General features: G+C 43.3%; 1 protein-coding gene across 1 annotated transcript; it reads left to right on the forward strand.

The window, feature by feature from the left end:
- The first annotated feature begins 4163 nt into the window (after positions 1 to 4163).
- LOC139158359 (uncharacterized) lies at positions 4164 to 20625 on the forward strand. The gene is made up of 3 exons (XM_070735663.1): positions 4164 to 4217; positions 12221 to 12732; positions 17540 to 20625. Exons 2-3 carry the CDS (start codon positions 12243 to 12245, stop codon positions 18187 to 18189), a joined length of 1140 nt encoding a protein of 379 aa, XP_070591764.1. The 5' UTR covers positions 4164 to 4217; positions 12221 to 12242; the 3' UTR covers positions 18190 to 20625.
- The last annotated feature ends 6867 nt before the right edge of the window (positions 20626 to 27492 follow it).

The following is a 27492-nucleotide window of genomic DNA, read 5'->3' on the forward strand; positions in this document are numbered from 1 at the left end:
ATCATCTAGTAGTAGTCCAACCATACACTTGCTCAAGCAGGAGTCCCTACACCCAATCAAAGCAGGTTTTGGTTTTTCTGGAAGAAATTTCTTGAGTTTGTTCCCAGTTGAGAAAACACACACAGGCTTGGAAGTGTGACTGAGCCATTTAGGCTTAATTCCCCTTTGAAGCTCTTGCAGTTTGATAGGTTTATTTGTGTGCCTCTGGTTAAAATGGTTGCCCTGGATCCTGCCTTCCTGGGGCTTTGTCTTTCCTCTCCTGGGGGTTAATTTTGCCAGGAAAGAGGTAAAGGAAGGTTCCATGTGAGTTATTCTTAGCCCTATTCCCCTTAATGGCTCTAAGCATTCATTCATTCATTCATTCATCCATCCATTCCTCCAATAATAACAACAACAGTCTTGGTATATTCGGGTTTCTTCCCATGTAGGATTTAGAAATTTCTGGCTACGTTTCGACGAGGTCCCACTCGTCATCTTCAGGCTGGTGCTTCTGTCCTTGTTCTAGGGCGAACACAGCAAGACCTGAGCTGCCATCCTTCTATAAATACTGGTGGCTGGGTGTGGTTTGATGGCTCAGCAATTGCCTGCTGTGTAGAAACTTCCTGGTGAGTCAGTGGGGTAACACCTGGGGTGGTTGATTTAACTGAGGTATGCTGATTAGTTAATGATTGTGGGTTAGGGGTGATATCCTGAGTAGTTGGAGCTTGCAGGCTACTTGGTTGTTTTGCAATGTGTGTTCTGAGTCTGGTTTCAGTTTCTATGGCTGGGATACGTTTGTTAATGAGTGCTGGTTTCCAGATGTCTGTTAGGCGGGAGGTATAGACTAGCCTGCAACTGCTCTTCATATGTTTTAGGGAATGGAAGAAGAAGAGGAAGAAGAAAGATACTACAGATATTAATAATAATAATAATAATAATAATAATAATAATAATAAATAAGTAAGTAAATAAGTAAATAAATAACAGAATTGGAAGGGACCTTGGAGGTCTTCTAGTCCATCCCCCTGCTTAGGCAGGAAACCTTACACTGTTTCAGATAGATGGCTATCCAACATCTTCTTAAAAACTTCCAGTGTTGGCGCATTCAGAACTTCTGGAAACCAGCTGTTCCACTGATGAATTTAATTTTAATTTAGTTAATTAATTAATTAATTGTTCTAACTGTCAGGAAATGCCTCCTTAGTTCTAAGTTTTTAGTTCTAAGAGGGGACATGATCAAAACATTTAAATATGTTAAAGGGTTAAATAAGGTTCAAAAGGGAAGCGTTTTTAATAGGAAAGTGAACACAAGAACAAGGGGGCACAATCTGAGGTTAGTTGGGGGAAAGATCAGAAGCAATGTGAGAAAATATTATTTTACTGAAAATAGTAGATGCTTGGAACAAACTTCCAGCAAATGTGGTTGATAAATCCACAGTAAGTGAATTTAAACCATGCCTGGGATAAACATATATCCATCCTAAGATAAAATACAGGAAATAGTATAAGGGAAGACTTGATAGACCATGAGGCCTTTTTCGGCCGTCAATCTTCTATGTTTCTAAGTTGCTTCTCTCCTTGTTCAGCTTCCACCCATTACTGCTTGTTCCACCAACAAGGTTTATTAGATTTATTTATTTGATTTGTAGGCTGCCCATCTTCCCAGGGACTCTGGGTGGCTCACAACAAAAATTAAAACATATAAATAGCATTAAAACCTCTAAAAAACAATTTAAACCCCACAGTTTAAAAAAAAATACCGTACATGCCATTTATGGCCCTCAAAAAAGCACAACAAAGGATGTTCTTTCTGTGCCAACTCAGGAAGCTCAAACTGCCCAAGGAGCTGCTGATACAATTCTACAGAGGAATCATTGAGTCTGTCATCTGCACCTCTATAACTCTCTGGTTTGGTGCTGCAACCCAACAGGACCGACACAGACTTCAGAGGATAATCAGAACTGCAGAAAAAGCAATTGCTGCCAACCTGCCTTCCATTGAGGACCTGTATACTGCATGAGTGAAAAAGAGGGCGGGGAAAATCTTTATTGGCCTCTCGCATCCTGGACACAAACTGTTTCAACTCCTACCTTCAAAACGTTGCTACAGAGCACTGCACACCAAGACAACTAGATACAAGAACAGTTTTTTCCCTGAACACCATCATTCTACTAAACAAATAATTCCCTCAACACTGTCAGATAAGGAATAATGGACGGAAACTAACCAAGAAGAGATTCAACCTGGAAATAATGAAAAAAATGTCTAACAGCCAGTGGAACGGCTTGCTTGCGGAGGTTGTGAGAGCTGCAACACTTGGACTGTCATTGGTCAGAAATGGTGTAGCTCTTCCTGCTTGAGCAAGGGTGGGGTTGGACTAGATCAGAGGTCCCCAACCGCCGGTCCGCGGCGCCGTTGGGGTTTTCCAGCCGGTCCGCGGCGCCGCTGCCTATCTGCTGGATACAGGCGATGAGTGGAACGCGCCGCTCTGTCCCACTCATCGCCCGTATCCAGCAGATAGGCTTTGAGTTTTTGGCTGGGGGGGGGACTTAGGAAGGTCCTACTTCTCCCCCCCCAGCCAAAAACTCAAAGCCTATCTGCTGGATACGGGCGATGAGTGGGACAGAGCGGCGCGGCTTCGGCACCGCTCGTCCCACTCATGGCCCGTATCCAGCAGATAGGCTTTGAGTTTTTGGCTGGGGGGGGGAGAAGTAGGACCTTCCTAAGTCCCCCCCCCCCCAGCCAAAAACTCAAAGCCTATCTGCTGGATACGGGCGATGAGTGGGACAGAGCGGCGCGGCTTCGGCACCGCTCGTCCCACTCATCGCCCGTATCCAGCAGATAGGCTTTGAGTTTTTGGCTGGGGGGGGGACTTAGGAAGGTCCTACTTCTCCCCCCCCCAGCCAAAAACTCAAAGCCTATCTGAGAAAGAGATAGCAAGAGAGGGAGAGAGAGAGGGAGAGAGGGGGGGGGAGAGAGAGAGAAAGAAAGGGAGAGGGAGAAAGAGAGATGGAGAGAGGGGGGGAGAGAGAAAGAGAGGGAGAGGGAGAAAGAGAGAGGGAGAGAGGGGGGAGAAAGAGAGAGAGGGAGAGAGAAAGAGAGAGGGGGAGAGATAGCAAGAGAGGGAGAGAGGGAAAGAGGGGGGAGAGAGGGGGGAGAGAAAGAGAGAGGGAGAGAGAGAGAGGAGATAAAGGAAGAGGAGAGATAGAAAGGAAGAGAAAGAGGGATAGAAAGAGAGTGAGAGATGCTCAGTGAGCCTTTCTTTGAAGTTGCCTTTCTTTCTTTCTTTCTTTCTTTCTTTCTTTCTCTCTTTCTTTTGCTCTCTTGCTCTCTTGCTCTTTCATTCTTTTCTCTCTCTCTCTCTCTCTTTCTTTCTTTCTTTCTTTCTCTTGCTTTCTCTCCTTCCTTCCCCCTTCCATTTCTTTCATTCCCCCTCTCTATTTTTATTTCTCTTTCATTCTCTTTCTTTCTTTCTTGCTTTCTTTCTTGCTCTTTTTCTTTCTCTCTTTTACCTTCCCTTCCTCTATTTCTTCTTTTCTTTCTCCTTCCTACCTTCTTCCCTCCCTTCCTCCCTTCAGTCCTTCCTCTCTTACTCTCCCCTTTCATAAGTTTCCTTGCTTCCTTCCTCTGTTCCTGTCCCTTCCCCCTTTCTTTCTTTCTTTCTTTCTTTCTTTCCTTCCTTTCCTCCCTCCATTTCTTGCTTTCCTTTTCCTTCCTCCCTTCTTTCCTCCCTCATTCCCTTCTTTCACTCCTTCCTCTCTTACTCTCCCCTTTCACCCCTCCCCAAAGAAGGTAAATTTCATACATAATTGGTATGTCGCAAAATAAATTATTTTTAAATGGCGGGGAGGGGGCCCCCCAGACACTTAGGCTGTATGGGGCCCCAAAATTCCTGATGGCGGCCCTGGCTCCACCCCTCCATAACCCCACCCCCATATGACCAAAGCCCCCCCCCCCACCGGGCCATGGAAAACTGGTCTAGCTTAAAGCCGGTCCCTGGTGCAAAAAAGGTTGGGGACCTCTGGACTAGATGACCTACAAGGTCCCTTCTAACTCTGGTTAGAATCTTTTCCTAACTTTTCCTCCTTTTCATAATCTCCATCTGTTATTAACTTTAAAGGCAGAAGAGGGCGCTAGTGCTTAGAAGATTGGGCGGGTTTTTAAAGTCCTTATACGATTTAGAAAGAGAAACTAAATGGTTGATTATTATTATTCACTTGGTAGCACGTTACAGCAAGGTAAGGATGTTTTTCTCTCAATCTTTTGCAGGCTTATAAAATGAGCACAAAACGTTTGCTTTTGGGATAGTTTGCTTTTATTTTCTTGATAGTTTAGCCGAACTGATTTTGCTTTCTTTAAAAAAAAACGCAAGGGGTTCTAATTAAGACATTCCTCTGAGTTAATTTAAGAGAATCAGTTTGGTGTGCTAGTTAAGGTATCAAGCTAGGGAGACTGTGAGTTTTAGTTATGTCTTATGCGAAGCCAACTAGGTGAGCTAGGTCAGGGGTAGGCAAAATTGGCTCTTCTATGACATGTGGACTTCAACTCCCAGAATTCCTGAGCTAGCATGTTTGGGTCAGGAATTCTGGGAGTTGAAGTCCACATGTCATAGAAGAGCCAATTTTGCCTACCCCTGAGCTAGGTGATAGCAGTGTTCCAATATTTCAGGGGTTGCCACAAAGAAGAGGGAGTCGGGCTATTCTCCAAAGCACCTGAGGGCAGGACAAGGAGCAATGGGTGGAAACTAAAGGAGGAGAGAAGCAACCTAGAACTAAGGAGAAATTTCCTGACAGTTAGAACAATTAATCAATGGAACAGCTTGCTTCCAAAAGTGGTGAATGCTCCAACACTGGAAGTTTTTAAATAAGTTGCATCATCTTTGCAGAATATGGACTTTCCAATTGACACCAGGAGCAAGGGACATGTGAGAAGAATTGATGTTCTTCTCTTGCCTTCAGCTAGAGATCCACAATGTTTTGAGGTTAGGAACCAACTTGGAACCTAATTGACACCAAAATCCACCACCTCAATTTTTTTTCCTTTTGGGGTGTCTATGGATAGAGATTGATACCATGAACTGGGCTTTTTAAAAAGCTCTTTAAAAAAAATCCCTTATCTAAGTCTTCTAGCAAGCACGGGATAAGAGGGCTTTTTATGTAGTGAAATCACAAGGCAAGAAATAGGATTTAAAAGCAAGGGAGGGTCTCAAAATGGGTGAGCAGTGTGGTCGGGCGGTAGGAAAAGCAAGTAGGATGCTTGGCTGCATAGCTAGGGGTATAACAAGCAGGAAGAGGGAGATTGTGATCCCCTTATATAGAGCGCTGGTGAGACCACATTTGGAGTACTGTGTTCAGTTCTGGAGATCTCACCTACAAAAAGATATTGACAAAATTGAATGGGTCCAAAGACGGGCTACAAGAATGGTGGAAGGTCTTAAGCATAAAACGTATCAGGAAAGACTTAATGAACTCAATCTGTATAGTCTGGAGGACAGAAGGCAAAGGGGGGACATGATCGAAACATTTAAATATGTTAAAGGGTTAAATAGGGTTCAGGAGGGAAGTGTTTTTAATAGGAAAGTGAACACAAGAACAAGGGGACACAGTCTGAAGTTAGTTGGAGGAAAGATCAATGGCAACGTGAGAAAATATTATTTCACTGAAAGAGTAGTAGATCCTTGGAACAAACTTCCAGCAGACGTGGTTGGTAAATCCACAGTAACCGAATTTAAACATGCCTGGGATAAACATACAGTATATCCATTGTAAGATAAAATACAGGAAATAGTATAAGGGCAGACTAGATGGACCATGAGGTCTTTTTCTGCCGTCAGTCTTCTATGTTTCTATGTTTCTATGAAATTCAGAAGCTGCTGCTTTTAAATTGTTCATAAATTACACTGCTCAAAAAATAAAATAAAGGGAACACTCAAAGAACACATCCTAGATCTGAATGAATGATATATTCTCATTGAATATTTTGTTCTGTAGAAAGTTGAATGTGCTGACAACATGTGAAATTGATTGTCAATCAGTGTTGCTTCCTAAGTGGACAGTTTGATTTCACAGAAGTTTGATTTACTTGGAGTTATATCGTGTTGTTTAAGTGTTTCCTTTATTTTTATTTTTATTTTGAACAGTATATTTTGACTTAAAGGCATTGAACATTTTCTGGAAGATAGCAACCTTTTCACGGAATCAGAAACCAAAAATGATTCTGAACCATTCCAGTAATGCTTTGGGTTGGTTTTCTTTGAACCCAGTGAAGGGTAACAGAATTGTTTGTAAGAAAACACCTGGGAAAGATTTTTTTTTTTGGCTGGTCCACCAAATAGCTGCCATCAGCCGCCTCTTCCTCTATAAATAGTTTTGTCTGACACTGGGGACCTTTTGTAGCACAGTTGTCAGGTAAGCTTATTGTGTTGTATGTTGTATAAAAGTGAAGCAGCAGGACCCTTCAGCTGTTGGAGACCTCTGCTCCAGAGGATGGAAATTAATTAATTGATGTATAATTAATGTATAGGATAGTAGTAACTTTGTATAAACATAAGTAAAAAGTAACCATAAAAGAGGACAGTAGGGCAAGGTAATCAGTTAAATTATTCTCATCCATTAAACACTATTTCCATAATCATTTTTATGGCTATTACAGATGGCAATATTAAGAAAAGAGTTAGTTCTGGTTATTTAATTAATATACATGTTTATTCTGCTTTTAACCACCTTAAATCAATCACTATTGCAATATTGTCCAGTTAATACAAATCAAATTGTTGATTATCGATCTTTAAAAGGTTATTATTGAAATAACTTTATTAGAAGTCCAGAGATGGGGGTTTCCCAGCGAAGGGAGCATCAGTGAAATCGCAGCATCGCAAAAACACCGAAGTCCTCGAAACCCCACCTCTGGACCTCTGTGTTTTTGCGATGCTGCGATTTCACTGAGGCTCCCCTCGCTGGGAAATCCCACCTCCGGACTTCCGTTGCCAGCGAAGTGCCCGTTTTTGCACTGCTAGGATTTCCCTGCTGGGATTCCCCTGCAGCATCACAAAAACAGGGAAGTCCGGAGGTGGGGTTTCCCATGGAGGGGAGCCTCAGGGGAATCCCAGCAGTGCAAAAATGGGTGCTTCGCTGGCAATGGAAGGTCCGGAGGCGGGGCATCCCAGCGAAGGCAGTGGGTTTGTAAAGTGAAAATAGTTTGTAAGAAGAGGCAAAAAAATCTTAAACCCTGGGTTTGTATTCTCGAAAAGTTTGTATGACGAGGCTTTTGTAAGACGAGGTATCACTATATATCATTTTTTTTTAAACGGTAAGACAGGGATGGTAGACACAATGGTGTGCTTATGTATGCCCATTATAGACCTCTTAGGAACGGGGTGAGGTCGACTGTAGACAAGTTTAAAGTTTTGGGGGTTTGGGGAAGAAACCACAGAGTAAGGTAGGGCATTCCAGGCATTGATCACTCGATTGCTGAAGTCATCTTTTCTGCAGTCGAGTTTGGAACGGTTTACATTTAGTCTGAATCTATTATGTGTTCGTGTATTGCTGCGGTTGAAGGTGAAGTAGTCAATAACAGGAAGGACATTTTGGTTTATGATTTTGTAAACTACATTTAGATCACATCGGAGGCCACATAGTTGTAAATTGTCTAATCCCAGTATTTTGAGTCTGGTGGAATATTGTGAAATTGGTGAAATTCAGACAGCCTCTTCCTCTTCTTTATAACTGGGTCTACTTTAAAGGGATGGTGCACCACAGTTCCTTCTCCTTGGGAAAATTCATGAACAGGAGAATCCAACTTTTTAATATTCTTCTCTTGCCTTCAGCTGGAGCTCCACCATGTTTTTAGAAGAAGTGAGGTAAAAGCAAGAAACGTGAGGGAATTCAAGGGCTTATCAGAAGCTGGACTTGGCCTGCCATTCTTAACGTTTACGCACGTGCTTTGACGATCTCCTCAGTAGAACCCCAAAAGTGTTTTTTTCAAAAGGCCACCAGACTTTTCTTGGTTTTTTTTCTTCTTTGAAAACATTTCACTTCTCACCCAAGAAGCTTCCTCAGTTCTTGCATGAGGAGTGAAATGTTTTCAAAGAGAGAAAAAAACCTAAGAAAGTCCAGTTGCATTTTGGAAAACCACTTTTGGGACAACCATGACCTCGAACAGTGTTTCCCAACTTTGGCAACTTGAAGATATCTGGACTTCAACTCCCAGAATTCCCCAGACTGCTGTCTGGGGAATTCTGGGAGTTGAAGTCCAAATATCTTCAAGTTGCCAAGGTTAGGAAACACTGACCTAGAAGACTGAAAATCTCCTTGCAAGGAAGGGCAGGTGGAAGAATTAGGCCAAGACAGAAAGTTTTTTTAAAAAAATTTTTTTTATTGGTTTTAAATACTGTATAACAAAAAAAGCAAATGAGAAGAAGGAAATTAATGCAATAACATAATCAAGGATCAAATAAAAAGGAAAGGTGTACATAAGAGAATAGGAAGAAAGGAAGAAGAAGAAAAGCAGTGAGAGGGAGGAAAAGAAGAGAAAAAAGAGAAAGAAAATACAGTGTCAACTATACTGTTGACTATCTTATTTTACACAGCCTTTAGAGTGATTAACTATTTGTAAATTTGGTAACATAAGAGTATTATTCTGTATTTATCGTTTATCTTTCGGATTGTAAGATTACGCATCTGTGTTGAATTTTGATATTTGTACTGTATTTGTATTTGTATTTATTAGATTTGTATGCTGCCCCTCTCCGTAGACTCGGGGCGGCTCACAACAGTGATAAAAACGGCACATAGTGACAAATCTAATAATTAAAATCTAAAATAGCAATTGTACATATAAAAAAATCTAACCCCCCCCCCCAGTAAATTAAAACATACATACAGTCATGTTGTGCACAGAAACTACATAGGCAAGGAGAAGATGTCTCAGTTCCCCCAAGCTTGACGACAAAGATGGGTTTTGAAGAGTTTACAAAAGGCAAGGAGGGTGGGGGCAGTCCTAATCTCCGGGGGGAGCTGATTCCAGAGGGTCGGGGCCGCCACAGAGAAGGCTCTCCCCCTGGGTCCCGCCAGACGGCATTGTTTAGTCAACAGGACCCGGAGAAGACCAACTCTGTGGGACCTAACCGGTTGCTGGGATTCGTGCAGCAGAAGGCGGTCTCGTAGATTTCTTGTAGATCCTGCGGTAATAATTGGTGAGAATTAAGTATTTAGATATTTGTTTTGATTGAACCAGATATACCACTTGTCCCATGTTTTATAAAATTCCGTATCATCTTTGTCTTGTAGTTCTAGGGTTAATTTACTCATTTCAGCAACCTCATGTACCATATTTTTTGGTGTATAAGACACACATTTATACCTCAAAAAGGGGCTTTAAAAATTGGGTACACTGAATATTGCTGAGGTCGCCTGGCAACCTCCGGCGGGAAGCCGGTAACTCGGCCCCGGGGAAGAGCGGGAGCCTGCTTTTTCATGGCGGGAGTGGCGGCGGCAGTGCTCTGGAGCCTGAACAATACAATTCAATTCAGTTCAATTTATTAGATTTGTATGCCGCCCCTCTCTGAAGACAAGCCCATCCCCCAGGAGCTGCTCCTGCCCCTCCTGCCATGGAAAGGCAGCCGAAGGGGAGCCTGGCAGGTCCTGGAGGACGGGCTCGTTCAGGCTCCCGAGCGCCGCCACCACCGCTGCCCCCATGGAAAGGCAGCTGAGGGGGACAGGCTTATTTTTCTCTTTGCTGCCTTTCCATGGCAGAAGCGGCGGTGGCTGCGCTCAGGAGCTTGAATGAGCCCGTTCCCCAGGACCTGCCAGAGAAGAAAACAAGGGAACTTCACGCTGCCATAGAGAAAAGCACAAAGCCCACACCTTCCAAGCACTTCCAGTCTGAAGCCAGACGGTTTTCTCACCCGAGTGGCCCAACCGAAAAAGTGAATCGTCGTGGGAACAGAAAGATGCAAATAGATAAAGGGGGGAGGGGATAAGATGTATTCCCAGTTTATAACTTCCTGGTAAATCTTGCAGCTTCTTAAACCTTCTCTCTCTCAAGGAAAACGGGAGTTTAGCTGAATCTTTAGAACTCTAAAACAGGGGTCTCCAACCTTGGCAACTTTAAGATTTGTGGACTTCAACTCCCAGAGTTCCTCAGCCAGCAAAGTTGGCTGAGGAACTCTGGGAGTTCTAGTCCACAACTCTTAAAAGTTGCCAAAGTTGGAGATCCCTGCTCTAGAAACACTCCTTTTAAGGAGTACTTCAGGTTTATCATCATCACCATATATTTCCATGCACTTCATTTGTGAAAATTGGAGTAGTCAAGAGAGGGGTCTTTGAAAACCTCATGGTATAATAGTAATATTAAGGCAACCTCAGCAGGGCACTGTAATTGTAAATGATTCTATCGCTAACCATTTCTGTGACTAAAGGAACAACTAACAAAATGAATTGTCCTCGTTTGTTTTGTTTATTTCTTTGAGTTAGGGGTTAGGAGTGCAAGAGTCTTCAAACCTGGCAGCTTTAAGGCTTGTGGACTTCAATTCCCATTTCTGAGCCAGCATGACTGGTGGAGGAATTCTGGAAGTTGAAGTCCACAAGTCTTAAAGCTGTGAAGTTTGAAGATTGTAAAAAGTGCACATGGTTTTAAAAAATATGCATTGTTTTAAAAAGTATGCTGCTACACTGGTATTTTATTAAACAATATAATACTACACCATTTGGTTCAGAATACTTTTTTCCTTGTTTCCCCCCTCTAAAATCTAGGTGCGTCTTATACACCAAAGATGCAGTATTTTGTTGATTAAATTTAATGTTGAGGGTAATTTATCTGTTTTCCATAATTGGGCATAAGCACGTCTAGTGGGTGGTTTTGTGTATAATCAGATATCTGCAAGACAGAAAGTTTTAATGCTTCATTGATTCCAGAGCTTTGCATGTGCGCACTTTGTGCTTCACATGTGCTCTTCATGCGCACCACTGATGTATGCATTTTCCCACCCTCTGCACATGCGCAGAAGGCTTTGCACATATGCAGGGGGTTGAAAACATGGAGATGCCTGGGTGGGTAGAGTCTCGCACAGCTGCTGCTACCAGTTCTCCAAATCACCGACAGCTGCCGCTACTTGTATGTATGTATGTATGTATGTATGTATGTATGTATGTATGTATGTATGTGTTCTGCCTGCTCCTGGCATGAGCCTTCAATTAAATGTAAAAGTAGCAAAAACAGACACACACACAGGAAAAGGCAACAATAGTTTCTTTATCCAAAGAAAAATAGAAGAAAAACCCTCTTTTGAATTCAAAGGGCTCACTTGTAAAAACAAACAAACTCAAGTCAATTAACCAGCAGCTGTGAATCCCTCACACCTACTCCTCTCAGACGTTGTAAACTCGCTATGATTTAAGGTCAGAGTCCTGAAATCCAAACACGAGGTCCTGGGAAAAATCCGGAAAGACAATGCAAAATCCACAAACACGATCAGATAATCTTCCACACTGCGAGGCCGGCCCGCTGCCCATTTAACAGCAGCCCTAATTGCTTGAACCCCACCCAACCACAGGTGGACTCTATTATCTCCTGTAATACCTCCGAAGCTGTTCTCTCCTATGCATAGCTCTACGCATGCGTGGGTCTATCACTGCTTCCTCATCAGAGTCTATCAAAGATAAGGAAGATGATGACTGGCTACTTCCTGGGCTGCCTGCCAGGCCCCCCTCTGAAGGTCCCATCTCACAGTCACTCCCTTCTTCAGAGGATAATTCGCTGCCTGAAGCTGTCGGCAGCAAACAGGCTTGTGACATTTGGATGTTTCATCCACCCCCACAGTCCTTGGGGCAGGAGCTGGGCCAGAGCTAACCACAACAGTATGTATGTATGTATGTATGTATTTTTTATTTTTATTTGATTTCTATGCCACCCTTCTTCTGAGACTCAGGACGGCTCACAACACATAAATACAAAACATGTAAGGTTGGTAAATCCACAGTAACTGTATTTAAACATGCCCGGGATAAACATATATCCACCCTAAGATAAAATACAAGAAATAGTACAAGGGTAGACTAGATGGACCATGAGGTCTTTTTCTGCCGTCAATCTTCTATGTTTCTATTTCCTACAGTCAGATTTGACTGGACCGGGTAAACCTTTACCAGTCTTCTGTCTTTCAGAGCTTAAGGCACACCATTAGTTACATCTTGAATCGGATCCCAAATTTCTCTTTTTTTTTCTCTCTCTCTCTGCAAACCAGGCTCCACTGATTCAGGGACAATATGGCCCTTGTACGAAGGCGTGCCCACGACATCGCATTTGAGAAAAAAGTCAGACACCATTTCAACCAAGGAATATGTGAGTTAACCTCTGTGGTCAATTGTCTATACCAAGCAAAAGAAGACGTTAACTTTTATATAGATCTAAAGGAGCACTTCGCGAAGGCTACAGAGGAGCTGGGCAAGACAGAAGCGCTGGTTCTGTGGGATCTGAAGAATGTGGATTCAGTGACTTGCGAGATTATGGTCTCGAAGAAAAAACTGTTGGATGAACAGAAAGCCAAAGAGAACGAGCTGGTCAATTTTCAGAACCTTCGGAAGGAGTTGCAAAGACGGGGTGAGTTGCAAAGAGAAGACTATCAGCTCCAAAAAGCGATGAAGGAAAAGGCAAGAAGGGACAGAGAAGCCGCAGCGGAAGAAGCTGCAGAACAAGAAAGGCGGAAAGACACGGCCTTGAAGGTCATGTGGATCCCACTTGTGGGAACTATTATTGGTGAGTATTAACGACACCCTAAATATGTCAAAAACATGCACTGGAAGAAATACTTTGGGGCGGCGGGCGAAATCCAGCGGGTTCTCCAGAGAGGCGGAGACTGCAGCCAGTGGGTTGACCTCGTCCATCAGCCAATCAGGACTGAGCCCATACTAGAAAAGAGTCTTCTCTGTCAATTCAAACTTAACATTAACCGCTACAAACTTGACTGTAAAAAATATGACTTTAACAATCGAGTTGTCGAAGCGTGGAACTCATTACCAGACTCAGTATTGTCAACCGCTAACCCCCAACATTTCTCCCTTAGACTCTCCACGATTGACCTCTCCAGGTTCCTAAGCGGTCAGTAAGGGGCGTACATAGGTGCACCAGTGTGCCTTTCGTCCCCTGTCCAATTGTCTTTCCTTTATCTCATATATCATATATACAGTGTTCCCTCGATTTTCGCGGGGGTTGCGTTCCAAGACTGCCCGCGAAAGTTGAATTTCCGCGAAGTAGAGATGCGGAAGTAAATACACTATTTTTGGCTATGAACAGTATCACAACCCATCCCTTAACACTTTAAACCCCTAAAGTGCAATTTCCCATTCCCTTAGCAACCATTTAGATTATTACTCACCATGTTTCTTTATTAAAGTTTATTTAAAAAAATATTTATTAAAGGTGGACAAAAGTTTGGTGATGACATATGATGTCATCAGGCAGGAAAAAACGTGGTATAGGGGGGGAAAACCGCAAAGTATTTTTTAATTAATATTTTTGAAAAACCGTGGTATAGACTTTTCGCGAAGTTCGAAACTGCGAAAATCGAGGGAACATTGTATTTTCTTCCTTTCATCTATCTTTTCCTCTATTTTAATGTTTTTTCTTTATTACCCCATGTCTAATCTCTTCCATATGTATTGTGTATTGGACTAACTAACTAACTAACTAACTAACTAACTAACTAACTAACTTAAATAAATAAATAAATAAATAAATAAATAAATAAAATCCCTCCATTTTTTCACTCAGTCCTCAACAGTGCAGGACGTGTGGTTCAACCTGACTTTATAGCTCTCTCCTTCCTCTCCCTCTCTGCCTTACAGTGCCAGTCTCCAATCTCCAGTTTTGTTTTGTTTTTAAAAAAAGAGAAAAGGAAAGAAGGAAAACGTTTCTTTCTCCCCTTAACCGCTTCTCAGGGACGGCTTCCAGGGGCGAGGGGAGGTTCGTCCTCCCACTGTCAATTCCCCCTGGGCCAGCCAGCCAGCCATTCTCTTTGCCACCTTTGCTGACAGGAGCCAGGCCGGGCAGGTTTTTTTTTCTGCTTTCCCGTGCATTCTAAGCCCCTCTCTGAGCGTTTCGCTTCCCGACGACTGGAGTCGCCGAAGCGGTAATCCTCCCAACAGCAGCAATTCGGCTTTTGTTTACTTGTGGCACCTGGCCTTAATTACTTGTTTCTGACCGTTTGCCAGCTGATCGGCTTTGGTGGCAGCTCGGCTCTTTGTTAGTTTCAAGTTAACTTGCTTGTCGGCAGTTCGAATGGGGGCAGTTCAAATCTCCGGGGGGAGTTGATTCCAGAGGGCTGGGGCTGCCACAGAGAAGGCTCTTCCCTTGGGTCCCACCAGACAACATTGTTTAGTCCACAGGATCCAGAGAAGGCCAACTCTGTGGAACCTAACCGGTCGCTGGGATTCGTGCGGCAGAAGGCGGTCCCGGAGATATTCTGGCCCAATGCCATGAAGGACTTTATAGGTCATAACCAACATTTTGAATTGTGACCGGAAACTGAGAGGAAACCAATGAAGACTGCGGAGTGTTGGTGTAACATGGGCATTCCTAGGGAAGCCCATGATTGCTCTCGCAGCTGCATTCTGCACGATCTGAAGTTTCCGAACACTCTTCAGAGGTAGCCCCACGTAGAGAGTATTACAGTAGTCGAACCTAGAGGTGATGAGGGCATGAGTGACTGTGAGCAGTGACTCCCGGACCACAACTGGTGCACCAGGCGAACCTTGGGCAAACATCCCTCTCGCCACAGCTGAAAGATGGTTCCCTAATGTAAGCTGTGGATCGAGAAGGACGCCCAAGTTGCGGACCCTCTCTGAGGAGGTCAGTAATCCCCCCTCCAGGATAATGGACGGATGGATGGAATTATCCTTGGGCGGCAAAACCCACAGCCACTCTGTCTCATCAGGATTGAGTTTGAGTCTGTTGACACCCATCCAGACCCCAACAGCCTCCAGTCACCGGCACATCACTTCCACTGCTTCGTTGACTGGACATGGCATGGAGATGTACAACTGGGTATCATCAGCATACTGATGATACCTCACCCCATGTCCCTGGATGATCTCGCCCAGTGGTTTCATTTAGATATGAAAGTCTACGGAGTCTACGGAGAGGGGCAGCATACAAATCTAATAAATAAATACATATTAAGTAGCAGGGATGAGAGGACCGTCCCCTGAGGTACCCCACAAGGGAGAAGCCTAGAGGTCAACCTCTAACCCCCCACTAACACCGACTGCAACCAACCGGAGAGGTAGTCCCCCCCCCCGTGCATGCGCACAGGCCTCGCTGGAGCCTCTGGAGTCCCAGTAGGCCCGTTGGGCCACTTTTTGGTGTCCCCAGGGTTCAGGAAGCTTTCCTGAAGCCTGAGGAGAGCAAATAGAGCCAAAAATCAGCCGATCAGCGCAAACATGCACACTGGAGCTGACATAGGGCAACGCCTCCTGTGGCACCAGTGATAGCCTGCTACCGGAACAGTAAGGTGCTACGTTCCGGTAGCAATTTTTAGGATGCATGCGCAACTATGTGCCCCCGATATATGCATGTGTGACCCCGCACAAGATTTCGCTTTGTGCGTGTGCAGTAAGCAAAATCTTGCGTAAAGACACTCGTGCAAGCGAAATTTTATCTACTTTTGCCAATTTTTTGCTTTTGCGCATGCGCGGAAGAAAAAATATCAGTGAAGATCACTAAAATCTTGGTTGCCCATGTGTCTTCACACAAGATTTTGCTTGTTGCACATGTGCAGAAGCAAAATTTCACGCCGATGGGCACATAAGGCGCAATGTTGTTATCGCCAAAGACAGCAGGCCTTCGCTGTGTGGCACCTGTGCCATATTTATTTTTATTTATATATTTATTTTGTCCAATACACAATAATACACAATGAAGGTTATAGAGGATATAGTAGAGAAGAAATACAAGATGTAGGAGAGACTATAGGACAGGGGACGGAAGCCCCTTACTGACCTCTTAGGAATCTGGAGAGGTCAACCGTGGATAGTCTAAGGGTAAAATGTTGGGGGTTAGGGGATGATACTACGGAGTCCGGTAATGAGTTCCACGCTTCAACAACCCGATTACTAATCATATTTTTTACAGTCTAGTTTGGAGCGGTTAATGTTAAGCTTGAATCTGTTGTGTGTTCTTGTGTTGTTGTGGTTGAAGCTGAAGTAGTCTTTGACAGGCAGGACATTGCAAAATATGATTTTGTGGGCAATACTTAGATCATGTTTAAGGCATCGTAGTTCTAAGCTTTCAAGACCCAGGATTGTAAGTCTAGTTTCGTAGGGAATTCTGTTTTGGGTAGAGGAGTGAAAGGCTCCTCTGGTGAAGTATCTTTGGACATTTTCAAGGGTGTTAATGTCTGAGATGCGATATGGGTTCCAAACAGATGAGCTGTATTCGAGGATGGGTCTGGCGAAAGTTTTGTAAGCTCTGGTAAGTAGTGTGAGATTTCCAGAGCAGAAGCTATGTAGGATTAGATTAACAACTCTTGAGGCCTTCTTAGCGATGTTGTTGCAGTGGGCTTTGGCACTTAGATCTTTAGTTATTAGTATCCCGAGGTCCTTGACCGAGTGGGGATTATCTGTGATAATTTGTTTATTACGTTTGTATTTGAAGTTCTGATTCTTTTTGCCGATGTGTAGGACAGGACATTTGCTGGTTGAGATTTGGAGTTGCCATGTGTTGGACCAGTCAGAAACTGAGTCTAGGTCTTTTTGTAGGGTAGTTGTGTTATCAGTGGTGTTGAAGAGTTTTACATTGTCTGCAAAAAGTTGCTTGTGATGAGGTCGCAAAGATCGTTGATGTAGAGAATGAAGAGTGTAGGTCCCGCTTTTAACATGGACAGGTGTAGATAAGGAGCTTCCTATTTTGACCACTTGTTGCCTGTTAGACAGATATGTTTGCCATCACTGATCTTAATGTATGTGGAATGATCTCGGTTGAAAAAAACTTGTTGGCTACAACTCTTCGGAGAGGGGAGGCATACAAATCTAATGAATTATTAAATTATTATTATTATGTTAAATCAGTGTTTTTCAACCAGTGTGCCGCGAGACATGGTCAGGTGTGCCGCGAAGCTCAGAGAAAGAAAGAAAGGAAGAGAGAGAGAGAGAAAGAGAACAAGGGAGAGAGAAAGAAAGCAAGAGAGAGAAAGAGAACAAGAAAAAGAAAGCAAGAGAAAGAGAGAGAAAGGGAGAGAAAGAAAGCAAGAGAGAGAAAGAGAAAGAGGGAGGGAAGGAGAGAGAAAGACATAGAGGGAGGTAGGGAGGGAGAGAGAAGGAAGAGAAAGAAAGGGATGGAGAGAGAGAGAGAAAGAAAGAGGAAGGGAGAGAAAGAGGGAGGGACAGAGAAATAGAGCGAAAGGGAGGAAGAGAGAGAGAGAAATTTTTTGTCCAAACTTTTTTTAGCTCCCCCCCCCCCGGCTCAATGTGCCCCAGGGTTTCGTAAATGTAAAAAATGTGCCGCGGCTCAAAAAAGATTGAAAATCACTGTGTTAAATGCCCTGATTTTGTTTTTGTCTCATTATCAGGGGGTATTGTGGCGATCGATGCTCACATGTCTCAGAAGGCGGCTGAGGAAAAAGCCGATGCGGCACAGGAAATGGTAAATGATTATTATGCCAAGGAACAGAAGGCTCTGGCCCAAGCTGCCGAATGTGAGAAGCAGTTGAAAAATCAAGAAAGTAAAATTAAGGCGACCCAGGGGAACCTTGAAGCGATGGAAGAGCGAAAGAAGCAGCTAACCAACTTCCACAAGGATGTTCTGAATCTGCAGGAGGCTCTCAGGAGCTGCTCTACCCTGGTAGGGACCCTACACTCTGAAGCAAATGCGGTTCGGGTGACAAGCCAGTACGTCTTCATTTACGATGCCTTGAAGCCTCAAATCGATAGCATCACTCGTCACATGCTTCCGTTCCTGGATGCGAGAAATCCCGAGCATCGGCTGCTGGATTGCCCCGAGATCAGACGAAGCCTCAAGAAATTGCAGTTTTTCTCTGAGACCCCGAGTACTTTGGCCAGAAATACTTACACTTTGAAGGAAATTCTATCTAACAAAGATGTCCATGGGTACCTTGTCCTTGGTTTTGTCTTCCTGGTCTTGCTCTGGGCAATTGGCTTTTTGTTGAAAGCATTTCTAATTATTTTAATTGGCTGCATCGTTTTCTGTGCCCTAGCTTAGTCGCCGTCTTATATAAGGAGCACCTCCCATTCTGTGAGTCTGCTCCAATGCAGGTAGTCCTCGACTTATAAACATAGAAACATAGAGGACTGGTGGCAGAAAAAGACATAGAAACATAGAAACATAGAAGACTGACGGCAGAAAAAGACCTCATGGTCCATCTAGTCTGCCCGTATACTATTTCCTGTATTTTATCTTAGGATGGATATATGTTTATCCCAAGCATGTTTAAATTCAGTTACTATGGATTTACCAACCAGGTCTGCTGGAAGTTTGTTTCAAGCATCTACTACACTTTTAGTAAAGTAATATTTTCTCACGGTGCTTCTGATCTTTCCCCCAACTAACCTCAGATTGTTCCCCCTTGTTCTTGTGTTCAGTTTCCTATTAAAAACATTTCCCTCCTGAACCTTATTTAACCCTTTAAAACATTTAAATGTTTTGATCATGCCCCACTTTCCCTTCTGTCCTCCAGACTATACAGATTGAGTTCGTGAAGTCTTTCCTGATAATCTTTATGCTTAAGACCTTCCACCATTTTTCTAGCCCGTCTTTGGACCCGTTCAATTTTATCAATATCTTTTTGTAGGGGAGGTCTCCAGAACTGAACACAATATTCCAAATGTGATCTATACAGCAGGATCACAATCTCCCTCTTCCTGCTTGTTATACCTCTAGCTATGCAGCCAAGCATCCTACTTGCTTTTCCTACTGCCCGACCACACTGCTCACCCATTTTGAGACTGTCAGAAATCACAACCCCTAAATCCTTCTCTTCTGAAGTTTTTGCTAACACAGAACTGCCAATGCAATACTCAGATTGAGTATTCCATTTCCCCAAGTGCATTATTTTACATTTATATTAAGCAAACTGTCATAAGTCGAGGACTACTTGTGTTTATATCAGCAGGAAAGACCCTTTGAGGATGTTTCTACGGCGAAAAAACTAGCCCAGGCAGGATGAGGCCTACTCTGGAAGTTTCCAGCCTGCACGTGCCTTTCCACAGGAGTTTTCTTAGCTCCTATATTAGTAAAAAAAAAAAGTGGAAAGAAGACACAATATATTTATTTTAGCAAACTTAGATCAGGTAATATGCAGGTGGTCTCAACGTATGACCACAATTGAATCCAAAATTGATGTTGCCAAGTGAGAAATTTGTCAAATGAGTTTTGACTCACTTTACGATTTTTCTTGCCACCTTTTTTAAGCGAATCACTGCAGTTATTAAATTAGTGACACGGTTGTTAAGTGAATCTGGTTTCCCTGTAGACATTGCTGGTCAGGAGGTCGCAAAAGGGGATCACATGACCCCAGAACACTGCAGTTTTTCATAAATATGAGTCCGTTACAGTGATGGGATTCAAAAAAATTTTTAATACTGGTTCTGTGGGCCTGGCTTTGGCATGGCAGAGGAAGGATATGGTAAAATCTCCATTCCCTCCCTACTTCAGTGGAAGGTTACTGCAAAAGCCCCATTTCCTCCTGATCAGCCGGGACTCATAAAGTGGACAATAGATTGGGGCGAGCCAATCAGAGGTGGTATTTACTGGTCCTCCAAACGACTCAAAATTCCCACTGAGTGTTGTAACTTTGAACATGCTGAATCCCAGCTCTGATCAGTTATCAAATATCGAAGGCCTGGGGTTGCTTAGACCTGGGGTGCGTGGCTGCCCTGGAAATAGTGAAGGACCGGCCCACAGTGCTTCTGTCAGTGAAAAAGGAGCTTGGGAGAGCCCACCGTGGCCCTCCCGAGCTCCCTTTTTGTTGGAAGAGGGTTGCAGGAAGCCATTGTGGCTTAAAATGGATCTTGGGAGCCCTTTTTCGCTGGAAGAGCGTTCAGGCTACTTAATTGCTCTTTTTTGTTTTAAAAACTCTTTGAACTGATACCAGCTATTAATGAAGATTAATTAGTAGCTGGTGGCTTGCCAAAAAAGACTGCTTGTAGATTGGTGTGTGCATATTCTCTGCTAAGACATTTATTAGTAGTAGTTGTTGAATTAAATAAGTTTGTACAACTATAGTAGGTGTTGTGTTACATTCTTGTGAGCACAGAATTCTGAATTAATGCTGAACTATGGTAAAGTTTAACCCTTATGAGTGACACTCCACAGGTGTGACATTTGTCAAACCTGTCTGAGACCATCTTTGCAGCTCCAGGATTGCAACAAGGTGGGGGTGGAATAGCCAACTGGGGGTTTATAGTCAAAACAAAAAGCTTGCCTGTGGGAACCAAGGACATTTCAATAGGTGGCTGGGAAGAGGAGGAGTGGCGTAACCAAGCAACCTGCCAGCACCTCTATTGGATAATGTGACTCATGACTTGAGGGACATGGAAAACGTACATGTTATAATTAGGTGAAACTCATGGGAGTCGGTTTTCCTCAGTTGTGTTAATATTATATACTGTATATTCAATAAAATAATTCTTTGAGGAATCTACCTGCCTCAGTGTTGTGCTTTCAATGGGTGCATTACTTGGAAGGATGACAACATTTTTTCCTGAACGCCACCACTCTGCTAAACAAAAAATTCCCTCACCACTGTCAAAGTATTCATTACTATTACTATTAGTCTTCTCATCATTCCTGGGTATAATTTTTTTTATTTTTCACACCCTACAGAGATTCCAATTTACATACCACAAATCAAAATATAATACAATACAATATCAAATGCCAAATTCTTAATCAAATTAATCAAATGTTTCTAATTATTTATCCAATTATTTCTGGTATATATCATTCATCCTGTGCTACCTCCTTTCCAAATGCTATCATCCGGATTTTAGATAATGTTCTTCGCTTTCATTTATATTTAAAGTGCTATAGCTATCTAAATTTCATCCTTCCTATCACCTATCTCCTCTCACTTATGACTGCATGACTGTAACTTGCTGCTTGTATCTTTACATTTTATATTAATACTGTTTTCAGATTGCAGCACCAAACCAGATAGTTATAGAGGAGAATCTGTCATCTGCACCTCTATAACTGTCTGGTTTGGTGCTGCAACCCAACAGGACCGACACAGACTTCAGAGGATAATCAGAACTGCAGAAAAAGCAATTGCTGCCAACCTGCCTTCCATTGAGGGTCTGTATACTGCACGAGTCAAAAAGAGGATGGGGAAAATATTTACTGACCCCTCACATCCTGGACACAAACTGTTTCAACTCCTACCCTCAAAACGTCGCTACAGAGCACTGCACACCCAAACAACTCGACAGAAGAACAGTTTTTCCCTGAACGCCATCACTCTACTAAACAAATAATTCCCTCAACACTGTCAGACTTTTTACTAAATCTGCACTTCTATTCTACTAGTTTTTCTCATCATTCCTATCATCCTTTTCCTCCCACTTAGGACTCTATGACTTTAACTTGTTGCTTGTATCCTAAGATTTTTATTAATATTGATTGTTTCTTCATTGCTTATTTGACCCCTATGACAAGTGTTGTACCTCATTATTCTTGACAAATGTATCTTTTTCTTTTATGTACACTGAGAGCATATGCACCAAGACAAATTCCTTGTGTGTCCAATCACACTTGGCCAATAAAATTCTATTCTAATCTATTCTATTATTTGTACCCTTTGACAGTCATTAAGTGTTCTACCTCATGATTCTTGACAAATGTATCTTTTCTTTTATGCATACTGAGAGCATATGCACCAATGAGTGTTGCATCCTGGCATCTTCCTGGAGATGGCTGGGATGCCGCTGATTGGTTAAATTAAAGAGCGGGAATCTACGTGCCTCCGATTGGCTGCTGCATCTGACAGACCGGTATAAAAGAACTGTCAGATATGGCTGAGGCGATTCCTTCTACCAAGTTCATTCCGCTGCATTCCTGGTTCTGTTTACTGTTGCTGTTGCTTAAATTAATACACAACAATGACAAATTCCTTGTGTGTACAATCACACTTGGCCAATAAAGAATTTTAGTCTATTCTATACGTGGCCTATATACCATTGATTTTGCTTCTTGAAGCCAGCCATGAAGTACACAAATGTCAATAAGGTGATTGTGGGAACACTGCAACAGCCGTAAAAGTATTTTTTGTTGCCACAACATAGCTTTGAGTGGTCACTAAATGGGGCAGTCAGTAAGCGAGCGAGGACTTATAGTAAATTTCCAACAGCAGGGTCACACAGCTGTATCAATGTAGCCACAACTGAGTCACTACCATTTGTGGTTATTTTGGTATGTGTGCGAAGAGGCCAATGAGCCAAGGTAGCACAGTGGGTAGAGTGCAGTACTGCAGCAGTGGGTAGAGTGCAGTACTGCAGGTCACTAAAGCTGACTGCTAGATTTGCAAGTCGGCGGTTCAAATCCCATCACCATCTCAAGGTTGACTCAGCCTTCCATCCTTCTGAGGTAGGTAAAATGAGGACCCGGATTGTGGGGGCAATATGCTGGCTCTGTTAAAAAGTGCTATTGCTAACATGTTGTAAGCCCCCCGGAGTCTAAGGAGAAGAGCAGCATAAAAAATCAAATAAATTTCAAAGTAAGCCCTAGTCCTAGCCATCTCAAAATCAGTGGCCTAAAGCAATCTGACTCCAGATTGTAATTTAAAAGTTTTTAAAAGGCCTCTTTCAGAGGAAAAATGAATGTTTATTTTATTTATTTATTTATTTATTTATTGGATTTGTATGCCGCCCCTCTCCGTGGACTCGGGGCGGCTAACAACAGTGATAAAAACAGAATGTAAAAATCCAATACTAAAACAGCTAAAAACCCTTGTTATAAAACCAATCATACATACAAACATACCATGCATAAATTGTAAAAGCCTAGGGGGAAAGATTATCTTTGTTCCCCCATGCCTGACGGCAGAGGTGGGTTTTGAGGAGCTTACGAAAGGCAAGGAGGGTGGGGGCTATTCTAATCTCTGGGGGGAGTTGGTTCCAGAGGGCCGGGGCCGCCACAGAGAAGGCTCTTCCCCTGGGCCCCGCCAACCGACATTGTTTAGTTGACGGGACCTGGAGAAGGCCCACTCTGTGGGACCTAACTGGTCGCTGAGATTCGTGCGACAGATGTTGCAACGCTTCCTGTTTCAATATATGTTTATGCGGTCGGCATTTCAGCCCACACTAGAATGCAACTAAACCCACTTCCTCAAAACCTTAATTTATCGCCCAGAAGAAAAAAAAGCGCATAAGTAGACCATACAGCGATCTTAAATTGCTTCTTTTCTCTGCTACAAAGGAAGCCAGGGTAAGCAACTGCTGCTGAATTGCCATCCGTTAGGGGCAGTCCTTGACTTATGATGACAACGCACCCCCAAATTTATGTTATTAAGTGGGACAATTGTTAAGTAAATCAGTGCAGTTGTTAATTTGGTAATAAGGTTGTTAAGTGAATTTGGTTTCTCCGTTGACTTTGCTTGCCAGATGGTCACAAAAGGTGTTCCCATGACCCTAGGACAGTGATGGCGAACCTATGGCACGGGTGCCACAGGTGGCACACCGAGCCATATCTGCGGGCACACGAACCGTTGCCCTAGCTCAGCTCCAACATGCATGTGTATGCCGACCAGCTAATTTCTGCCTTGCACAGAGGCTCTGGGAGGACCTTTCTGGCCTCCAGAGGGCCTCCGGGGGGTGGGAGAAGCAGTTTTCACCCTCCCCAGGCAATGAATTATGGGTGTGGGCACTCGTACATGCTCAATAGCTCACGCCCACACTCTTTTGGCACCTGAGGGAAAAAAGGTTCGCCATCACTGCCCCAGGACATTGCAACCATCATAAATGTGAGTCATTTATCAAATGTAAGTCATGTGACCATGGAGATGCTGCAATGGTTATTGTTATGCCGGGCTCTTCGCTAATAGCCCCCCAGTGAGTTAGGAATGCAAATTCAAACACACGCACACCAGCACAGAAGAAAAATGGAAATAGTTTATCCGAAACAGTTTCGAAAGCACACACTTTAAGAAGAGCCAAATTTCTCTCACACAGATAACAGTCCTGGAATGCGGCCAAAAGCAAAAACAAAAGTGCAATTAAGGCAGCTGTGAATCCTCACAGCCCCCACTTCTATGAGTCCACAAGAGTTAGTTAACTGTGAAGTGTCCAAAAAGTCAGTAGAAGTCCTGGAATAATCCAAATATTAGCAATGTCTTTCTCCAAATGGATAAACGCCCACAGGCACGCTCCACAACGCCCGTAATTTATCACCAAACACGTTAACCTAATTGCCTCAGCAATAGATGTTCTCCCTTATCTTCAACAATACCTGCGCAGCTGGTCCCTTCTTGTCATGAGCCTGCGCATACGGGCATCTACCAGCAGATCCTCCTCCGAGTCTGACATCTCACTAATGGGACACTTATGTAAGGCTGTTATTTGTGGATTATAGCTCTGGTTTTAACACCATTCTACCCAACATGATGTTTTTTAAAATGTCCAATTTGGGTATAAACCAGAGGATTTGTTTGTGGGTAAAGGATTTTTTGACAGATAGGCCACAGTCAGTAAGGATGGGATCTCATTATTCTTCCATTCAGATACTAAGCACAGGAGCCCCCCAGGGTTGTGTGCTAAGCCCTTTCCTTTATTCTTTGTACACACATGACTGCACCCCACTGTATAACACCAATGCAATTATTAAATTTGCAGACGATACGACAGTGGTGGGGCTCATTAATAAGAACAATGAGTCTGCTTATAGAAATGAAGTACAAGGGCTGACATTATGGTGTAAAGAAAACAATCTTACACTTAACACCAAAAAAACTAAAGAACTGATAATTGACTTTAGGAGGAAGAAAGATGTATATTCACCATTGCACATAAATGGCGAGGAGGTGGAGAGGGTTGGTAGTTTCAAATTTCTGGGCACTTATATCTCAGAGGACCTCTCATGGACTATGAATGTTAATATGCTTGTGAAGAAGGCACAAAAGAGGCTGTACTTCCTGAGAATGCTCGGGAAGTTAAATTTTTCTCATCATCTGCTGTTGTCCTACTATCGCAGCACTATTGAGAGTGTCTTGACATACGGCATTCTAGCCTGGTATGGGAGCAGCTCTGTAGCGAACAAAAAAGCTCTACAGAGAACTATTAAAACTGCCCAGAACATCATTGGGCTCCAACTACCCGCCCTGGATGACATCTTCACATCTCGCTGTTCTAGGAAGGTGCATACCATTCTCAAAGACTCTTCCCATCCAGCTTACAATCTTTTTGAACTGTTGCCTTCTGGCAGAAGATACAGGACAACTATAACTCGGACCACACATTTCCTGAATAGTTTTTATCCCAGAGCTATACTCGCACTTAACAACGAACTAAAGGGTCACCATCAGTGAACTGTTGGACAATATTACTCGGTCTGTCATGTAGATGGTTGAGTGGTTCAGGGTGGGGAATGTTGTAGTGGGTGGGACATTTTATTCTATTTTTTATTCTATTTTTTATTCTATTTTTAAATTTACCTATTCTGTTTTTATGTATGGTGACAATGACAATAAATTTATTATTATTATTATTAACTAATGGGCTGGCTGCACCCATCTCTCTGTCTAATTCCCCTACCCCACTTTCTGACCTTGGCAATGAATCTTCACTGTCAGAATCTTCTGGCAATAACACACCTCTCTGTGAACCCAAGAATTCCCCTGAAGCAACGTCCAAATTCCCCGTTGCAGAAGCTGGCCCTGAGCCAACCACAACAGATTATAAACAGTATTAGGTTCCTACCTGGATGGGGGGGGTGGCATTCCTGAAGGCGGGCACATACGCCTGAGTGAGATTGTCCTTTTGCGCATGCACAGGAAGCAAAATCTCATGAGGACGTGCGGGCGTGTGAGATTTCGGCGATTTTCAGCTATTTTTTTGCTTCCACACATGCACAGAAACAAACCGCCAAAATCTCACGAGTGCGCACATCCCCTCATGAAATTTTGCTCCCTGTAGATGTGCAGAAGCAAAATGTCGCTCGGGTGTGTGCGCGTACTAAAGACACAGCGGTGAGCAGAGTGCACCGGTAACGGCGGGAGCCAGCTACCCTTCACTGGTCATAAGTTACTTCTGCCACACGAATCCCAGCGACCGATTAGTCACACAGAGTTGGCCTTCTCCGGGTTCCATTGACAACACAATGTCATCTGGCGGGACCCAGGGGAAGAGCCTTCTCTGTGGCAGCCCCGGCCCTCTGGAATCAACTCCCCCCCGGAGATTAGGACTGCCCTACCCTCCTTGCCTTTTGTAAACTCCTGAAAACCCACCTATGTCACCAGGCATGGGGAAATTTATTTATTTATTTATTTACTTACTTACTTACTTACTTACTTACTTACTTACTTGCTTACTTGCTTACTTACTTATTCAATTTTTATGCCGCCCTTCTCCTTAGACTCAGGGTGGCTTACAACATGTTAGCAATAGCACTTTCTAACAGAGCCAACATATTGCCCCCACAATCCGGGTCCTCATTTTACCCACCTTGGAAGGATGGAAGGCTGAGTCAACCTTGAGGCGGTGATGAGATTTGAACCACTGACCTACAGACCTACAGTCAGCTTCAGCGGCCTGCAGTACAGCACTCTACCTGCTGCGCCACCCCGGCTGTATTGATATACCCCTTGGCTGTTCAGTTTTATGTATGATTTGTTTGGGTTGTATGATTGTTTTTAAAGGGTTTTAAAATTGTTTTTTAATATTGTACATTGTATTGTTTGTTGTGAGCCGCTCCAAGTGCATTATCATAATAATAATAATAATAATAATAATAATAATAATAATATAATAATAATAAGAAGAATCATCATCATCATTATCATAATCATAATACATGTGCCCACTGGATGCATGCATGCATGCACACCAACCTCCCGAGACTCGATCCAGTAGAAAAAGGAACAGGCAGCCCTTCACTGTGTGCACGCATGCACAGATGCAGGGGAAGCATGGGAGGCTGTGGCACGGGACCCCTCGTGGCCCGTTTTTGGTCCCAGGAGACTGCAGGCAGGTGTGGGAGGGCAGGGTGTGTCATGCACAAGGATGTGGCATGTGGGGGAGGTGTTGCATCCGCATTGCATTATTCACTGTTATTTGTCATCACTGGTATGGGGTCTACTTCTTGGGCACGTTTGGACCAGAAGACCTCCAAGGTCCCTTGCAATTGTTTTGGTTTAAAAAAAAATACTGTATATTTTATTGATTTCTATAGTATAAAAGAATACACACAACACAAAACAGTGCCCAGTGAATTGTGCTCCCTCCACCCAACAACATTCATTCAGTCCCTCCACCAAATGAGGGTGTACTAATTTATAGTTTTTTAAAACCAGGAACA

Source organism: Erythrolamprus reginae, chromosome 2 (genome assembly GCF_031021105.1).
Source record: "Erythrolamprus reginae isolate rEryReg1 chromosome 2, rEryReg1.hap1, whole genome shotgun sequence".
Taxonomy (NCBI): Eukaryota; Metazoa; Chordata; class Lepidosauria; order Squamata; family Dipsadidae; genus Erythrolamprus; species Erythrolamprus reginae.